Source organism: Neolamprologus multifasciatus, chromosome 18, assembly GCF_963576455.1.
Source record: "Neolamprologus multifasciatus chromosome 18, fNeoMul1.2, whole genome shotgun sequence".
Lineage (NCBI taxonomy): Eukaryota > Metazoa > Chordata > Actinopteri > Cichliformes > Cichlidae > Neolamprologus > Neolamprologus multifasciatus.
In genome coordinates, this window is record NC_140456.1 from 22,492,291 (window position 1) to 22,511,440 (window position 19,150).

The 19,150-nt window shown below is 41.3% G+C and overlaps 1 protein-coding gene across 2 annotated transcripts; it reads right to left on the reverse strand.

Moving 5' to 3' along the window:
* Window positions 1-243: 243 nt before the first annotated feature.
* LOC146497911 (nuclear receptor ROR-beta-like) lies at window positions 244-14,384 on the reverse strand. 2 transcript variants are annotated; one of them, XM_085142018.1, is made up of 10 exons: window positions 13,898-14,384; window positions 8,219-8,304; window positions 7,966-8,107; window positions 6,742-7,266; window positions 5,608-5,729; window positions 5,010-5,142; window positions 4,423-4,530; window positions 3,583-3,693; window positions 2,967-3,079; window positions 244-2,881 (listed from the first exon to the last, which is right to left on the reverse strand). In XM_085142018.1, exons 1-10 carry the CDS (start codon window positions 13,902-13,904, stop codon window positions 2,720-2,722), a joined length of 1,509 nt encoding a protein of 502 aa, XP_084998144.1. In that variant the 5' UTR covers window positions 13,905-14,384; the 3' UTR covers window positions 244-2,719. The 2 variants fall into 2 exon arrangements, with proteins under 2 accessions (XP_084998144.1, XP_084998143.1); XM_085142017.1 differs by lacking the exon at window positions 13,898-14,384 and having other exon boundaries at window positions 8,219-9,392.
* Between the last annotated feature and the right edge of the window lie 4,766 nt (window positions 14,385-19,150).

Genomic DNA, 19,150 nt, shown 5'->3' on the forward strand with positions numbered 1-19,150 from the left:
GTAATCCCAGTCTATCTCCCTTATATGGTGATCAAGGGTCTGTGGGGATCAGACCATCTGGTGAAGACAGCGCTTCACAACTCCCACTGTCTGGCGTTGGGGGTCACAGAAGCATGAATTTGGGACCAGTCTGAAACCTACCTGATAATGCTGTACAGTGGAGAACCGCCTATACATTTGCCTATATTTTTTTTGCATTGACCTGTATAAATTGACACAAAAGCAAATAAATTACACAAACACTTCAAAAGAAAAAGAAACAATTTATTACATTCTTAAAACCACATATAATGTATCCCATTGGACAACAATATACTGTATATCGAGCTGTGTGACTCTTGGACTAGTAATATACCTCTTGTACATTTTGTCATACAGGGAAAGAGAAGGGAGACAAACATTTTTTTTGTTTGACGTTTTCTTTCTTCAATTAAAAAAAAATAGATCACTGACTTTACAAGACGAAAGTGGAGACACGTAAAGAAAAAAAATGTGGAGAAAAGACAAACAAATGAAAATCACAGCAAAAGAAACATTAAACCCCGATAACAAAATTCATCCTGAACTCTAACTTATTTACTTTATTTATTTTTTGTAATCCTATGCATCTTAAATTTAAAGTTACAATATTAGGACAAACGGGAAGGGCTTTGACACTTTGTGAGTAACATTCACAAAAATAACTTACGTCCACAGTGATTATGGTTATGCGTTTCATCTTAGGTGCAAAGGTGTGAGGAGTACAAGGCTAAAAGACGACACCGGTAATAAAGGGACAGGAGATCACAGCTAGCTCCCTGAGCAGCAGGCAGCAGGTCCTCGGACTCTGCTCGACAACCATCGCCCATCGTAAGACATTTATCCCCATCTCTATGCTAAAATAGAACCTTTAGAACGTGTGTTATTTATGTACATCAAAAATGTAAACAGTTATGGGTGACTTTTGTGTGACAGGCTTCTAACAAAAGATACAAATAGCTCAACAGATTAAATGAAGTCTTAACTGGCATTGAAGCCCAACTCAGGGGGGCAGCTGGTAGCTCTGTCTGGCCTTAGACTAGTGTCCAATGAGAACGAGGAAAAGTATAAGTGCTTCGTAATAAGACAAGTGTCGGGTTTGGGACTACAGGAGGAGAGAGGAACAGCAAATGTACAAAATAATACAGTTGCACCAACCAGCAAAGAAGGTTAATGATACATATTATGGACCATCGTTATCCCGGCCTTTAACCACCTGAAACACTGTGAGTGAAGACAGTTTAGCTGTGTACTGACTGCTGGTTAGAAACAGGTGGGCAGTCCTGGTCTGTCCGCTTGTGTTATGCAGTTCCTGAAGTCGTCAGTTGCCTTTTTGCATTCTCGTTTCCTTACTGTTTATCCTCTTGTCTTTTTAGGCAGAGGGGAGGGCGGAGGGACAGGACGCCACAGTGCAAACCGAAAGCTGACAGTTCAAATTCAAAACAATGTTTGTTTCGTTAAGTTCGAGAACACCGCCTCCCCTGCTGTGTTGCATCTGCAGCAAATGTCCAACCCATCGCTTGGGGTGACGGCCGCGCCTTTGCCCAATTGGGGTTGTTGGTTGCCGTGCAAACCTGAGAGTATTGTCAGGAGAGGAAAAATCATCCAGGCAAAAAAAAAAAAATAATTCCAGTCCAAATATCAGTTCTCCTCACATATCCATCCATTAAAAAAAAAAAAAAAAATCCTCTCACGTCTTGCTATCCTCTTCTCTCTCCCTCTCATGCCAAACGGAACTCACACATTCTAACTCTCTCCATACACTTATATACTATTATCTATTTACATTCTTATTTAAAATATTTCTTTTATAAATGTGTATATAAATTAAAGATAATTTCATTATGTCCTGTCACTAAGTGGCATTTACAAGGAAGGGGGTGCGTGGGACTGAGGTTTGTCATTGCATTACAAGAGCCTACAAAAAGGCAGCACCAAACACTGTCTAAATAAGTGAGTGAAACTGGTACTTAGCTTTTTGAGTTCAGCCGAAGTTGTGAGTCATGGAGAAAAACCCCCACAAATTTTGACTCAAGATCTTGGTCCCTAAGTGATGGTCAGTACAAGGATGCTGTCTGTATGAATACGCGGACGTACCATACTGAGATGCATGAATATCGACTAAGAGCTGCAAGAACAGGGAGACTTGTTACTTCACGCAACTTTATACAAACGCTATTTGTAAAACTCTGTCTCGAAAGTGGCAGGGTTGTACATTCTCTGTTGTTTGTTTCTCGCTTGTGCACTGGTGCTTATTGATTTTTTTTTAATTTTTTATTTTTTGTGCTTATTGATGAGGTACATTCATAAATGGTTGGGTGATCTGCAGTGGATCACATGCTGAACATGTGTTAGAGCTTGCAGCTGTTACATGCTTAGTGGGCTGCTGTGGTATTATTATCATTATTATTATTATTATTACTACTACACCCATAAGTGTGTTGTTAATGCTACAATATGCAGAGGACCGTGAGCATGTGTGGTCTGTAGTGTAAGGTGCTTTTGCCTGCTGGGAAAGTGGAGGACTACTTTGGGATCATGGGAGACGGAGAATTTAAAGTCCTGGATTGTCTCTTAACTGCTGGTTGTGGATCTTAAAAATCCTTACCCTTCTCTGTCTCTCTCTTTCTTTTTTTTTTGCTTCCCTACATCTTAATACACTTTCTCTCTCTTTCTCTCTGTCTTTTGCCTAACTGCCTGTCTAGCTGTCGGTGGAGTCCGGCAGAGATATCTCGCTGCCAAACACTTCCCGGTACAGTGGTGGGAAACTGTAGGCTGTCTCTGGGTGGACCAAACGGAAAAACTCCAGTTTATCAATGTGGAGGTTACAGATGGACTTCATTACAGGCAGCCTGGACAGCATCTGTGGGGATGAAAAAAATACAAGGGTAAACATGTGAATACGTAACTGTGTGTGTTTAAAAAGGGTAACGTTTGCTTAACCTTACATTGTCCAGTTTCTCGTCAGATGCGCCACTCTTTTGTAGACTGTGCTGCAGAGCCAGATAGACTTTCTCCTGGAGTTTCTGAACCTTCTGCCCTTCTGTCAGCCAGGGTCGATCTACAGAGATGACATTTAGATATTAGCCACCTACAGTGTAGGTTCTAAAGATGAGATTTTAAACTAAAGCCTTGATAGAGATGTGAGGGCTAGCTGACACAATTCCAATCGAATAGAAACATCAAGTGTCAGGATTTCTACACCTTCTCTCCCAGCCTGATACTGTATATATCCCCAGGAAACTATAAATAAGGTAGATTAAAGCTTCATTTATGCAATTATGTCATGAAACTGTTCTACGCTTTTGTCATCCGAGCAACCCACAAATGTGATGCTGAAGCTGATGCATGAAACCAAATTAAGGTTTTTTATTGCAAGTTAGCTTAATAATCAGTATTGCATTTAGAATAAACATCTAAAGCAAAACTAATACATAAATGTAACTGAAGCCTGCTTTCTGATTATCACTATTATTTTGCAGTCCAATGTGTAGCTCTTTCCAAGCTTGTTTGCTTTTATAAGTGTCTATGAGTGACAAGGGGATGTGCATGAAAGATAATCACCCGGCGTTAGAAGGACAGCAGCGCTAAAGAGAGCCATCTCGTCGTCGGACAGCTGTAGACGGCAGAGTCCTTTCCCCAGGTCAAACACTGCACTGACGAGATCATCACAGCCTGCACACATGCATTGTGTTTGATAAGTTAATTGTCAGAAATAATAATCATAAAGATAGCACTGCTTAGAGAAACAGGACATGCATGGAGATTGAAGATCTCTGTCTCTCTTCCTGATTTGGAAATTTCATAACAGTTAAATGAGCTGCTTTCTTACTCAGATTACTGTGTATCTGATTTCTTAGAAGTGTTTGAGAAAAGGGAAAATCCTTCCCCACTGACCAATCTGTCTTTTAAAATGAGACCTGAGCAGCATTCCTTTAAATGAGTTCATCAAACAGCTCATTGCTGTTTTTAAAGTTGATTTTTCTTCTGTTAGAGCGCACCGGTGATACCGCAGAGGCAAAAATGAGGCAAAAATTGGAAAATCCATCTGCAGGGTTTCAATTAGCCCTAATTAACGTTAATATCTGTTCTCGTTGTGACGAATTGCTGCTGATAAGAATAAAAGAGAAATAACTATCTTAGAGAAAAAGCCTTACAGTGACAGTTATGACTGTTATGTCATTTATAATAATGGTTTGTGTTGATCAATGTAGGGTTTAGGTAACAGGTATAGAGGTGTTGGCTGTATTTCTTACAATGGGATCACTGGCAGTTTTGAATGCACTAATGGTAGATTTGCATATTGCATTTAGAACAGGTGTTTGATTATAAACCTTGCATAAAGAAAAAGAAATGTGATATTTCGGACATTTATTGTATTGTTTTTAATGCTCTGATACTCACCTAGTGCTTTGAAGAACTGTGCTGAAGCAAATTTTCCATTGAAGAAAATGGTGTTGTTGCTGCTGTTGAACGCTCGGCACATACGTATAAGGAGGACCTCCAGGCAGCCTAAAAACGCAGCCACAGATAGAGCAAAAAAGATGGAGACAGAAGAAAGAAGGAGGGGAGGATAGAAAAAGCCCAACGTACAAAACAAACAACAAGATGTAAGCAATTTTGACCCAGATTGAAGGACGGCATATATAAGACATTTTTGAACAGTTTTAAAGTGTTTTAAAAAGTTCAAAACATTTACAGAAATGCATTGTCAGATATATGCAGGTATTCAGGTAACATAAATTTATGTTTTGGGTTTTTTTCCCCCCAGGATTGTGCAATTTGATGTGTTCGGTACAGTGTTCAGATCAGGAGCGTATAGTTTATTCAAACATACGAACGGGTAGTTAAAACAAAAGGCAAAGGTAGAGTTGGAGACAAAAAAAAACAAAGCAGAAGGAATCACAGTTAGCAGGTTTCAGCCTTTGTTTACTTACGAAGAACAAACTCAGTGAACAGAGTATTTGCGCTTTCATAGACTGTGCACTAACCTGCTTTCAGCAAAATGATCTGATCGTTCTGACACAGATCCATGAAGCCTGCAATACGTTTGGCAAACTCCACAACGTATTGGATTGCGTTGGTAATGTGGTGTGCACACTGCTGCCACATCCACTCAGCAGACTGAAAAGCAAAGTGTGCAAGAAAGAGGAGATTTAAGTTCTAAAAGTTCATCAATGTCAGAATATTAATGTGATAGTCTTCTTTTGGATATTCTGATGCCTAGCCTCCCATTAAAAAGAAATACGATCATTGATGCCCAAATATCAATATAGATGTAAATAGTTTTGTTTTTCTGTTAAGTATAGAAAAACATGCATATTACAGTACAGCTTATGGACACATGTGTCTTTCTAATTTTCCGACTGACTCATAAAACCACAATATGGATGTTCACGGTTAAGAACATGCCAAGCAACAGTGTGGCTTACTGTGAGTTTTAGATGAGGACTGGGGGTGTATGCCACTGAAGAATAAGCTCCATCACGCTTTGCCTATATAACCCATGCTCATTAATAGGATCAGTCTTCTTGGTTTAGGTCTTTTTTTCCCTTTTCCTTATGATCTTCATGAGGGCGGATTATTTACCTTGTTCTGAAAAGTACGCATTTCTTCAGGTGTATATTGTACATAGTTGAATCTCTTCATATCTTCGGCGCTGTACTGACACGTTTCCAAGTGCGACTTAACAATACTCTGAGTGATGTGCTCTGTAAGACAAAACAGGTATATACACACACAATCAGTGCTGTTTATTTGCGGTAGCACCGATTTTGCGCTTTGGAAAGACAGCATTGAGCTCAGCAGAGTTACAGTGTAACACTGGTATTGTTTACACATCTACAGACCATGGCCATGTGACCTTGAATTACTAGATGCTTTGCACCACTCTGCTGTTACTGCTGACTGACCCTGACAGGAGTGTTAATGGCTCATTTCCTCAGCCGTTTGTCATTTTGCCACCGCCTGCATTTATTATTCACAAGTGGTTTTTTTGGTTGATTTAAAAGTTTCCCCAAAACCCCATTTAATTCCTCACAGTCTGTTGTTGCAACACCTGTAAAGTGAAATGTGTTCACTCTCAAGGTCTCCAGAGACCCGAAACACACCCATCCCTTCATCTGTTGCCGTTTTTGGAGAGATGATGTACTACATAGTTTGACTATTATCATTTTTTGTGTTCTTTATAACACTTGCCAACGTTCTTTGCTTTTAGATTTAGCATGTATGACTCAGATTCCTTTTATTGAATCAACCTTTTGATGAACCATGTCCTTGTCCTTGAATTGAATATGATTTTTTTTGCTGTTAACTATTTTTTCATGTAGTATATTATACTTATTGCTCAACCCTTTTGCTTGTTGACAAAGAAATACTTTTAGCATTTCACTGTCAATTCTCAAAGCAAAGCCTGCATATTTTACTTGAAATAATGATCCAGACTGACTCTGCTTTGCTTAACCAGAATCAGTTATAAGCTTCACCAACCATTAAGAGTGACTGAATGTCAAACGGCTGAAAGACATATTAACGTTGCATGAAAAGCATGCACTAGGAAAATACGGACTTCTAAATCACTCTTCTCTTTTATTACATCCTGTCAAATAAAGTCCTGTTACACATCAGCCACCGCTATTTGACATTTTGAGGTACTCCTGTACACACGGGTTTACGGGTGAATAACAAGAACTTTTTTTGTTGTTTATTATATTCAGCACTCACCAAGGTCTGTTATTGAGCAGTCATCAGGCAGCTGGTCCAGCAGTGCATGTGTGTTTCCCAGAAGCGAATGTGTGTGAGAGTGCAGGAGCTGGATGCCATTACTGTCCGCGCCATCCAGTATGGTCTGCTGTGGGGAATTCTGATTGGACAAAGACGAGGAAGTGGAAGAAGAAGACGATGAGTTGGAGGTGTTCCCGGCACTGGCTCCTCCGCCTCCGAGCAGCTCCAGGCTGCAGTATTCGCTGGCCTCCTCGGGTGTTAACGGCAGGTCAAACAGGTCAGGAAGCGCGGCAATGTCATCCAGGTCACTGAGGGTGGAGCTGGAGCCACCGCTGCTGTAGGACCTGCTCAAACCCTCTTCGCCATCTTCCCCACCGCTGCCACAGACTCCATCTTCCCTGGGTAAGGAGAGAGTGGCAGAGCCCCCGCTTCCAGACCCCACACACTCTTGGGACTTCTGGTGCTTCTGAACCTCAGCGTAGAGGCTGTCGCGCTGCTTCTTTGACATACGGCCGAACTTCACCGCTGCAAAACAGAAATACTTTCATTATAGTAGACAAACAAATACATTTTACAGGTGACGGCTTGCTTTATTGCTTGGCTAAATGTACAGTATGTGATTGACTGTCACGTTTAAGCTAAGATACAGATAAAGATTATTTTATGTTGCTGCACAGTGAAAATGGAGTTCAACTCATCATTCATTCCATTATAAGAATATAATAAAATAGCAAATATAAAAGCTTAAATAAAGTTCTGTTGAAAAGATAAAAGGATATTGCACTTTCAAAAAATTTTTTTTAGGTTAATTCAAGAGCTTGTGTAAACATTTCTTCTTCAGTCTAATTGTAGGATATCTTACCTCACTTTGAATCCCCAATTTCTATATATGAGCACTGTATTACCCAGCCCTGGGTAGCAGACACATAATATTTGTCTTCTTTCTGCAACCCACAGAACAGGCCTATATGTGACCAACCCTCTTACAACAGCTGATCTTGATCTTTACTGGTGAGGTCTTCAAATTCCTCTGGCATCAGCTTTGAAACCGATGACACCCACACGCCTTACATGTCACTGAATACACACATATCTCTTTACTTCCCTTATTTAAGCAAGTCTCAGATTAACCAAATAGGTCGTGATGACTGTTAAAAGTTTAAAGACTGAGGAAGTTAGTAAGGTGGATGAAGTGCATGGTTTTTGCGTGTATTTTTTTTTTACCATCTCGGCTCATGCCCAAAGCCAGACATTTCTGTAGGCGGCAGTGCTGGCAGCGGTTACGGTTGGTTCGGTCAATCAGGCAGTTCCTCTGACGGGAACAAGAGTACATGGCATTGTTCTGCTGGCTGCGACGGAAGAAACCCTAAACACACACAAGAAGACAAAATACAGACACTGCGAATGAGATGCAAACGTTCGATAAAACAGCTTGGTTAAAGTGAGATTTGATACCAAGGCGTTACTCTCGGCTCACCTTGCAGCCTTCACAGGTGATGACTCCATAGTGGATTCCTGAGGACTTGTCCCCGCAGATCTTACAGGGGATGACCTCGATCTGAGCTGCATTGATGAAAAGAAACATGGAGGAGAGGTCAGAAAACTGCTCCTTAATGTGTCTCAAAATGTGCTTCACATTAGGCTTGCAGACTACATATCCAGTCATACTTTGGCTTTAACATCCAAACACACAACACAAAAACAGGAAGAAAAATATTTAGTAAGACTTACAAAAATAGTTTCATACAAGTCCATATTTGGCAAACAAATGCTGTTTTGTGCTGGCTTTCCTTTCTCCTAAATAATTTCCTTATTTTTAGGAAACTGGAGTCCGACATCTGTTGCCCACACAGCCCTACAACTGTTCAAAATCTGGAAAAGTTTTAGTTTCACTCTCAAATTAAATCAGCTTAATACAATTAAAGCTACTCCTACATCTCTGTTCCCTAAACCAGGCACAAATTTAGCCATTAGACCGCGCAAACGCACCACTTTTATGCCTTCTGATCTCTGAACTTCTTTGTGTTGTAAACTGCTCGGTACACCATATGATTAACTGAAAACAATGATGTATTGGTAAGAAATTATTACCGTATTTTGACGTTGACCCAGACCACTCAAAAACACATCTTGTAATTAGTCCACTGAGTGATCTCCACTATGTAGCACTGGCATCGATTATTTGTTTAATGTCAACAACCCCATAAACAAACCGTCCCACAATTAGCACAGTGTATATGAGAACTTGCCATAAACTGTGTTTGTCTGCACCCTGTAAATGGCCCCCATGAGGGAACAGAGTTCACAACCACATATGAAATCACATGACACTTGCACATATGACACATACACAAAGACTCATTCTCTTTAGGTCGTGGTAAAGACAACAAGCTCTATATCATATGATAGTTACAGCAGAGGTTTTCGGCCTGTACTATCCTAGATTGATTTACAAATTCACCCTTTGTGCTGCGAGGATCACGTATGGAAAAGCACTTAGGGATTGAGAAGGAATTGTTGCACTCTTAGGTACTGGAAAACACAACTTTCCACTTCTTTTTCTAATGACACAGTAGGCTGTCTCTTCTCTAAAACTGTTGACTGAAACACTCCAACTGATCAAGGCAGCTGCAGACATGCAATGGAAAAATATCACCCTCCCTCCCTCCCTTCCTTCCTTCTTCTCCTCTTTCTCTCAGGTTCCCCTCCACCCCTCCCTCATCTCACGATTATATAACTCCTGTCTGTGAGCATTCCTAACAACACTCATTCAGCACGCTCACTCTAGCAACACTGACAACCCGCCCTGCTCAGACTCTCTTTCTCCCACTGGCTGAGCTGCATTAGCAGCTTCTTGGTATTGGCTGAGTCATACGTCACTCGGGCGATGTAGCCTGTCAGCCCATGTGGACGGTCTGTCCTACTGACACACTTTCCCACTGCAGGGGGAGAGGGAGGCGAGCGCGATCCCGGCGCTGCGGAGCAGTTTTAAGGTGGAGCTGAACAATGCTCAGACTTCGCCATAAAACATTTCCCTGAAGGCTTGTGGCCTGCATTAGCAAACTGGCTTGGTTACATAACAGCCAAATTTAACAAGAAAGGCAACGATAGCAGGCCTAGACAAACTGCACATTACCTAATATCCAACACAGGCCTTCACAGTTTTCTCCTACTTCTGTATGGATTAATTAGGGCTTCACCTTGCTTTTATATTAAAGATAAACTACATTTGCTAGAACTGTGATTGCCCTCTCTTCCTGTCCCTGGCTGCTGTCCATGCAAACCATACCATTTCTGAACTTGAATGTCAGTTATTCAGCCCCCACTCATCTCCCAGGTCTTTGACATTGAGCTTCTGCTTCTATTCCTGTCCTGTGCTGAGAGCCAGAATAACACAGATGCCCAGCCAGCCACCCCTGTTGCTACAACCACACATACATACTTTCATGGGCCTCTTTTCTGAATCTGTGCAGACATCCAAGAAAAACCAGAGACAGAAACAGATGCATCTACTCTATGTTCCCCTGTTTTAAAGTCGCTCTGAATAAGGAACAGCCATGTAGTTAAACTGATTAGATAGGGAAAAAAATCTATACAGAAAATTAAGAGGCATGCCTTACAAAAGAAGCGGTCGGTGGAAAAATAGGTTTTCAAATAGCAGCTATTTTAATTACTGGTTAACTTTCTTCTGATTGGCTGGTTAATGTTTGACGTAAAAACACCAGTAGTGATAGGATGGTGAAAAATGCCCCCTCAAATTGACGCATTTAGATTTTGGACCAACACTGTAAAAGTATTATTTTTAACCATGATTAAAGACTATGAAGCCCATGCATGTATTAGAAGCCATTTTGTCCTAATTTTTGCAGACTTTTGTGCCTTTAGTGATTAAGAGATATTCAGATGTCAGATATTTGGCTAATCTTTACAGAATTATTGCTGTTAGCTAACTACCTGATAAAAATTCAGCTGCTTGAAATGCTGGTAGCGACACAGCAACAGTGGCCACACTAAACTGCAAAAAAACCCAAACATGTACTTTTAACCCTGAAAACTAGTCTGAAGTATGTGACCTTTAGCACTCTTCAGACAGCCAGCTCTCCAAAAGGATAAAGGTAGTTCTTCTTCTCGCTAACATAGCTCATATATCCTGTAGCTTTATTACTGGGTGACACTTTAACTTAGTAACAAATGATGAGAAATGACGCAAATGGCAAACGCAGAGTATTGTTTGAGTACGGCAGGTGTTTCGTCTCTAGGACTTTGGCGCACCCATACCTTTTGCACAAAATAAACAGGGAACAGACTCTTTAACGGTTCAGGCAAACACGTTGGCCTCACAGTGTTTATCAGGCAGCTAAATGTGTAACCTTGTTATCTCTAAAGAGGCTAATTCAGTAGGGGTGGGGTATGGAGAGGCAAAGAGAGAAACAGGAAATAAAATCACTGGCTTTGAGCTTCCAGCAGTTCACTTCTCTGCATCTAACGAGGAACAAACAGTCAGTAATTCACCCAGGAGCCGCCTGCCTTACGGGTCAAATGGTCAGTATGTCAGTGTGTCAGTAGCTTAATAAAAGAGAAAGCTAAATTTTTACCTTCCACATGTTCCCTAAGACATACGTGTAAGAACACACGCACACATGCCACTTCTCGATGATATAATCATAAAAACGAAATTATAAGGAGGACAATTTGTTTGTTTCGGTTCATTATAAGGGTTAAAATAACAAGTGATACACTAAGATTGATCCTAGTCTTTATAAAAGGCGGCGTGCCTTTAATTCTTTGCTACCTACTCATAATGACTGGCAGAAAATACCTTCAACAAAAGGTGGAGGGCTTGTGCTGGAGCTCTATACTGTACATACTGGAAACACTGAAGTGCTTGTTGTATCATGCTTTCTAATTGGTTGGGTGTAGGCTTACAGTGTTTCACAGAGCTGTATAACAACAGTCCACTGTGACTGTTCCTTGTTGCATTGGAACTACATTACATTGGAACCGTCTTAAACAATATATATATATATATATATATATATATATATATATATATATATATATATATATATATATACACATATACATACATATATATACATATATATACATATATATATATCAGAGATTATAATATATATATTAGCTCTCTTAGAATAATACAACTTAAAACACAAGAACTTGAGACTGCAGCATGCATTAAATTAACATATACAATCTGGCCACCCGTGCATTTAGCTTACTTTATTTAAAAAGATGCAAAAACAAGCAAGTGGAAGCCCAAGTTGAGGCCCCACTTGGGAGAGATTAGAACAGACCTCCTACACTGGCTGTCAGCTTATGACACGAGTCTTGTGATCTTTCACTGTCTGCTAGGTTATAAATAAGTGGAACACATTTTGTAGAAGTGCTGTCTAGTGCAGCAAATGAGAGGAAGTGTCAGAAGTCCAGACATCACAACAGGCCAGAGCCCATCTGCATGCCTAAACATTTGGAATGACTCAACACTCTGAAACCAAAACGATTCAAGATGGGATTAAAAAAGCAAAAAATGCTGATGTGCTTTTCCAGTGAGGACACGACAGGTTGTGTGACTAAACTACATTTTGAGTGCAGCCAACTAAGAAAGGGCTGTGGATTGTTTACATTTGAATATCCTGCCAGAAAGGGAACCTCCCTCCACCAGATGCCCCCCTTCCCTACCTCCCCACCTCTCTATCTTTTAAGTACAAGAGAGAGAGAAAACTATCTTTCTTCCCCTGCCAAAAAAACCCCCCAAACTCCTTGCAGGTAATCTCCTTTCCTGTACATGATAGATTGTAATCCTTGCTCTGGCCAAAACTCCCAAATTGCCAAACATAAACAGATCCAACCATCAGAACACTATCAGCCTCTTTAAAACCACTGTAATTGGAGGGGGTTGTCTCATATGCTGCCTCTTTCCAACGAGTAAAAAAAAATCATATGAAAGTGATTTGCATTTTTTGCAAATCTGAGAACTAGTTTGATTTCATGTGAAATCGTATCTAACCATCTTTAGTATTTCACTATAAAAGCCTCTTCCCTTTATCACTTGGAGCTGCCCTCTTCCCAGGCCAAGGCCAAGTTCAAGTTCAGCCTGTGTCAGGGAGCGACACCGTGAACATCGAGCCTGTAACCGCACTTGAAGCCGCACGTCCGGGCGGCACGACGCTTCCCGGAGCCGCTTCCCCTCCTTCCGCTGTGAGTGCTGTATAACGTTGGGTGACATAACTAGGTCAGTGGAACAGCCAGGTCCGTCTCCCTCTGTACGCTCACACAGTCGGCCATGCTGCCACAGCCACCGCATCACAACAATAACACAACTACACAAACTGCCGCTCAGATCCGTGTTGTAACATCAGCTGCAAAAAAAAACAAACCACGAAAACACGCGCAATTGAAGGGCTCTTTTATTTTTCAAATATATGGAAATATTAACAAAATATATGGTTATAAGTTTACAAATTCAAGATTATGTCTTAATTTATTATTATTATGATGTTCGATTGCGTGATTATTGCTAAATGTGGCCTATTTAAGCTTTAGTTTAGCCGATTAGACACCTGATAAGGTCAAATAACATCTCGATTACATAATTCTAGTTTTGGTTAACAACATCCTCCTTCCACGCCCCTCCCTCTCCTCATTGCATAACCCCAACATGGACGCCCTGGCAAAATTTGCAGGAGTCTCAGGTGAGATCGCGCTCACACTTCTAAGTTTTCTTATTTATTTATTTATTTAAAAAGGTAGGTTTGCAAGGTCTGTCACTGTACAAGTTACAAAGCACAAATGCGCATGTGTGCATTTAGGACTTAGTCTGATGTTATCATAATAAGCAGATGCATAGGAAAAAAGAAAGAAAGAAAAGTAAACATGTATAACATTTAGCATTTGTCACGAGTGAACGCCATGCCTCCAGCGCTGCGTCCTTTAGCGTTTGGCGTGCAGCTCTGTGCGCCTATAATCCAGTCATGAGGGATTAACCCGAACCGAGAGGAAAACAGGCGCACTCCTAAATCTCTGTGCGCACACATGTGGCTGTTCCAGCCCGTACATAACCACAAAATACAAGTTCATCCCCCAAAAACTCACGCATTTATTGTGACATTTAAAAAAAGAAAAGAAGTAAACTTACCTCTCATTTTGGTGTTTTCTTATTTCTGGAAAGAACGACGAAGACTGGACTACATGGGTTTACTGTAAGTGACAGTGGTGAGAGAGGGGAATACGGCGCTGGAGCCAGAGTCAACGGACTCAGTAAATATTAACTTCGTCCCAGCTGCAGGCAGCTTTCGCAAACCACGGCAGGGGAAAGAAAAAAAAAAGCTATCCGAAACTCTTCTTTTTTATCGCTCGGTAAAGTCCGGGGAAAATAAAAGAGTGTACGAAGTCGCTTTGGTTCGCATCGTAACTGTCTCCGCGCACTGGTGAATAGATTTGGATCAAGTTTTTTTTTTCCTCCTTCTTCTTGACAGAATAGTCCCACGGTGGAAGAGCGGCGCTCGGACCCCCCCTTTTTGCCTCTGTGACTTCTCCGCCTGCTTTCCTCTCAGTCTACCCTGCTAACCTACTTTCTCCAAGCGTGGACTCTCACATGATCTCACTGCCGACAGCTCCTCTCTCAGCTCTCGCGGGGACGCGCAGTCGGGAGCGCGTTTAAGGTGGCTTGGCGTTTGATTCACTAGTTGCCCCCCCCGACTCCTGACAGCACACAGTTATAGTGTGAGAAATAAATATTATTACCATCCAGCAGGGAAAAGGAAGGCAATTAAACCTGCAGTCAGTTCTGCTTTAACACACTGTTTCCCCTCATATAAGACATAATTTACTGTAACAGCACAGGTTGTGACCTATAAATTAATGTAAATTTAATACCTGTCTAATCAGGCTCTTGCTGAAGATGTAAACAAGCGTCATGATGCTATCAAAAGGCTGTTGTATACCAGAGAGTACTCCCCCCCTACACACACACACCATTTGTTGCATATTTTCCAGATTTGCGTTAATGGTGTATGGAAATGTGGCCTCAATGAAATGCAAAAATGAAAGGCTCAAAGTGAATATTTCTCCTGGAAACAAGCTTGATGTTCAAGCTGATAAACTAATAATCAGTTGGGTGCTCATTGAAGAATAAAGTAAGTGACTCCAGCTCCTCAAATATTGGTTTCACGGTTTAAAGCATGAATACAATCGCGCTATTTCTCCACTGACTCAACGTTTCCTAATTGTACAATGCCTCTTCTATTCAGCCTCTGTGCTTATGTCACCTTTTGCAGTTCTCGTCCCATTCCTGAACATTTATGAGCGACCTTTCTCCTCAAAGAGGGGGGGGGGGGGGGGGGGGGAACAGAGGGGTAAAGTGAATTTAGATTATTGTGACAAGGACTGATAGACTTTGTGGGTCTGTAAAGTATTTATTTCAGCTTGTGCACTCAGATGAGCTTTGTTCCTCAGTGGTGTTCATCTGGATTTGGAAGAATAGATGGGAAAATATTCCTGGCTGTTTTCCCAGTGATTGCTCACCATCTCTCAGTGTATTCTCGGTGGAACTGAGCGAAGTTTAGACTCAGTAACCTCAGGTTTGCTTTGCAAAAGTCTGGTTCCTGTTTCGTGTTCATATTTCTGCACTGCACATGCAAGGGCATGCAATAGAAACCCTGTTATCGCATTTGCGTCTCATTTATTTAATCTCACTATCAGGTCTCAACATCGGATAGTATTTTGACTTTTTAAAGTTTTTGTTGCAGATGCATGTGTTATTCTGTTGCTCTTGTGAATCGTTTGTTTTCACGGATTCTTTGTGTGGTTGTTATAGCAAATCTCTGTCTTTAACTGATTAATAACAATAAAAGATTTGCAAAGTATGAGCCTGTGAGTGTTAATGAGGATCTGGGAGGGTGGAGGAGCAGGAGGAGTGTGTGTGTGTGTGTGTGTTGCCGTAGCGGGTGGCCTTATGATGCAATGCGCTGGCATCACTGTTATGAAACAGCATGAAGGCAGAGATTACTCAAACTAGGTTAGTGGAGCAGCTGAGCACAGAACACCTACAGCAACAGATTTTGTTATTTTTATTTTGTGTCCTTCCTTTCCTCTATACACAGACACACACGCACAAACACACACATACAGATGTCCAGAGTCATTTATTTTTTCCTCCAGAGATCCTTTTCCTCTTCCCCTTCCTCGTTTTTCGTATGTTATCTTTTTTATTTATACACTTCCTCGTCACTTCCTCGTCATCGGTATCAGCCAGCGTGAAATAAATTCAAACTCCTCAGTATTTTTAATCCTTCACTCACGCTAAATATCCTCTTCTTTGTGGCACAGTTTTTCTTTTTTCGCGTCTTTCGTCGTGCGTGCATCTCCTCCGAAGCCCCCCCGTTCTGTGTTTCCCTTGACAACTGCAGCAACACTTTGACCTTAGCTCTTACGTAACGGCTGTGCTGCTCAGTTAGACAGCAGAGGAAGCAGAAAGAGAGACAAAAAGAGGGAGAGAGAGAGGGAGTTAGTGGGAGGCGAAGGGGGGCTTCGGCATTGGCTCTTATGTGGCAGACATTTTGTTGATAAAGTAAGAGGTGAAGGGGGAAGAGGCGCGGAAGAAGAAGAAGAGCTTAGAGCTGGAGAAGACTTTGGAGGGTTGCCAGGAGAGGCATAACAGGATGAGGGAGCAGATGGGGAGGCCGGCAGAAGTCATATATAAATGGATGGATATTTATATCAGAGAGGTATAGAAAGGAGGCATGCAGAAAAATTGGCTCTCTGAGATGAAACAGGCTGTGAAAGAGCCCTTTGAATAATGTATAAGAACGTGTAGGATGGGGAACTATAGCTCAACACATGGAAAAGCACAGTGTAGCTGCTTTTAGTTCAGAGTAATTGATTTTTCACATTTTTCCACCACCTACTGAATCTGTGCTTGCCACTGAATCTTTGAATCTCAGGCAAGCAAGCCTTTTTTGTCTTGTTGTGAGGAATGGAATAAGGTTTCTCCTGACTGCCATCAAAGCCGGTATAACCTCGTGCCTGCCCAGGGTTGAATTTAAAGTCCTCTCACATCAAAGAGTCTTTGTAGGGACGAGGGACCAACTGTAACTGATTGGCTGCACATGGTTTCAATGGGGCCCCATGGGCGATCTCGCTCTCTTTCTCTCTCCTTGTGTTAGCGGCATCACCTCCCGTCGTTCGCGTCTAGCTCCTCATACACATTTATCTGCAAACAGGGGTCAGTTTAACCAACATTTTTCATGCACCACATTCACCGCTTCATGCCCTTTCATTTCCTAATTTGTACAGAAATGCTTTCACCCTCAAGAAGGTTGAAATTTAAACACACACACATGCACACACTCAGTGTGTGCTGGGCTGTGCCAGTCAGTTGGCTGGGATTATTTCAGGATCCACTGAGCTGTAATCCCTACTTCCCTCATTCAGTTAAGCTCCCTGTTTTCTTCTGTTTCGAGGCTCCGTTAATCCCCCCTCCCCTCCGCTCTAAAAAGCCACGGCTCTGTAATCTGGACTGTGAGCTTTGCTGCGTCACTAGGTCAGTGTGTCAGAGAGAGTGCAAGCGCTGTTCTCTCCTGTCACAATCTACTTTTTTCTCCATGTTTCATACATGTCATTCTCAGTTCTTTTTTTTCATCCTTTCAGCTCCTGTTACAGCTTTACACTTGTGCATCTGCTTCATTTCGCTCCTAGTTTCCCCTTATCGGTTTCATTTTTCATGTCCTGCACAACTTCACAGTTTGATAAAGGCTGCAGGATGAATATTGCGAGTTCAATCATGGGTCACAAGGTACAGATTATCTCACCGAGCACTTCCTCAGCACTCCCTGGACTTGCATGCATCGTAATGGGAGCTCAGGCATGCTGTTTATAGTGGCCTGTATAATAATCAGCTACAATAATAAAAAAACAATCAGTATCTGATTTGAAGGTCTAGCGTCAACGGCACAAGGCTTGTAGCATACAAAGCCGCATTTGAAAACCAAAACGTGACAACATATCCCCAGTGACATTTTGATGCATATTGATGCAGCAGAATGTTCGATTTTGATCATATTGTCACGTTACGATTGATAGACCAAGATACTGGATGGGTTGGCTGGTGGTCTGCTTTGGCGTAGCATTCTCTTCATATCTGTCTGAGCAATCTTTTTCTGTGGCTGGTTCTAAGTAGAGGCCCTCTTCACTGCACTTTCCTGTGGTGTGCTGCAAGGTTTTCTGTTTCTGTTATGTCTGTCCCCCCATCAAAACATTTTGAGCCCTTTTAATGCCATTTCATGCCATCTTATATGCAGATGACATTCAGTTATATATATATATATATATATATATATATATATATATATATATATATATATATATGTGTATGTATGTGTCTTGCATAGTCTTGTAAGCATCAGGATGTTTCAGAGTTAAAGATCTTGTGTGTGTGTGTGAGACTCTAATAAACGTTAATAATGAAAACACAGAAGTCTTTGTTCATGCCCTAGATAGATTTGTAGCTTGCGTAATAGAAACTCGAGCCTTTTGCTAAATCCACCATCACCTCGGGGTAACTTTCGATTCAGTTTTTACTTTGGATGCTCATGGTTAATTTCTGGTTTATTCTTGTTTTTAATCACTTAAGAAATATTGTCAAACTGAGTTTCACTGTGTGACATAGTGAAGTGGAAATTGTTATTCATGCTTCAAGCTTCTTCTTGCTGGTCAGTTGCTGCTTTTTTTGTGTGCCTAATTTTTTTATAAAATAAAGAAAAGACCAAGAAAAACCAAAATGTTTTACTTGAAGCATTCATGCAACAAGTGTGGAGTAAGGGAGCACTGTGGTGCAGTGGTTAGCAGCACTGGTTTGAGTGCAGCAGCTGGCTGCGACCTTTCTGTGTGGAGTCTGTATCCATGTTGGTTCTTTCCAGGTACTCCGGCTTACGCCAGAGTCCAAAGGCCTGCGTGTTAGGTAAACTGGTGATTCGCTTGTATAAATGGTTATCTGTCTATCTGTGTTAGGCCTGTAATAAACTGGAGACCTGAACAGGGTGAACCTAGCCCCTCACCAGATGACAGCTGTGATAGACTCCAGCCTATCCAAGAAAGGCTCCAAGAAAATCGATGGATGAACAGACATTTGCAATACAATATGATCTCATTTGTTGGAACATTTGCTCACTTCCAATGAAATGTGCTGTCACCTAGAGGGGAAAAAGCAGACTTAATATAGAAGAGATTAGATGAGGTTATGCTGAGTATATTTCCTCAGGAAAAACAAACAAATAACAACAACATAAGAGCCTAGCTTATTTAGTTGTAAATATCTTATGTTCTAATATTAAATTGCATTTCCTGGTGACTCTAAACAAGCAAATCCAAACTTGTTTACTGTACTTTCACA

Coding starts and splice junctions, on each gene's coding strand:
- LOC146497911 (XM_085142017.1), bottom strand. CDS start 8,407: ATGACTGGATATGTAGTCTGCAAGCCTAATGTGAAGCACATTTTGAGA. Junction 8,108..8,218: donor TCACCTGTGAAGGCTGCAAG/GTGAGCCGAGAG, acceptor GTGTGTGTTTAG/GGTTTCTTCCGTCGCAGCCA. Junction 3,080..3,582: donor TGCTGTCCTTCTAACGCCGG/GTGATTATCTTT, acceptor TCATCTCTGTAG/ATCGACCCTGGCTGACAGAA.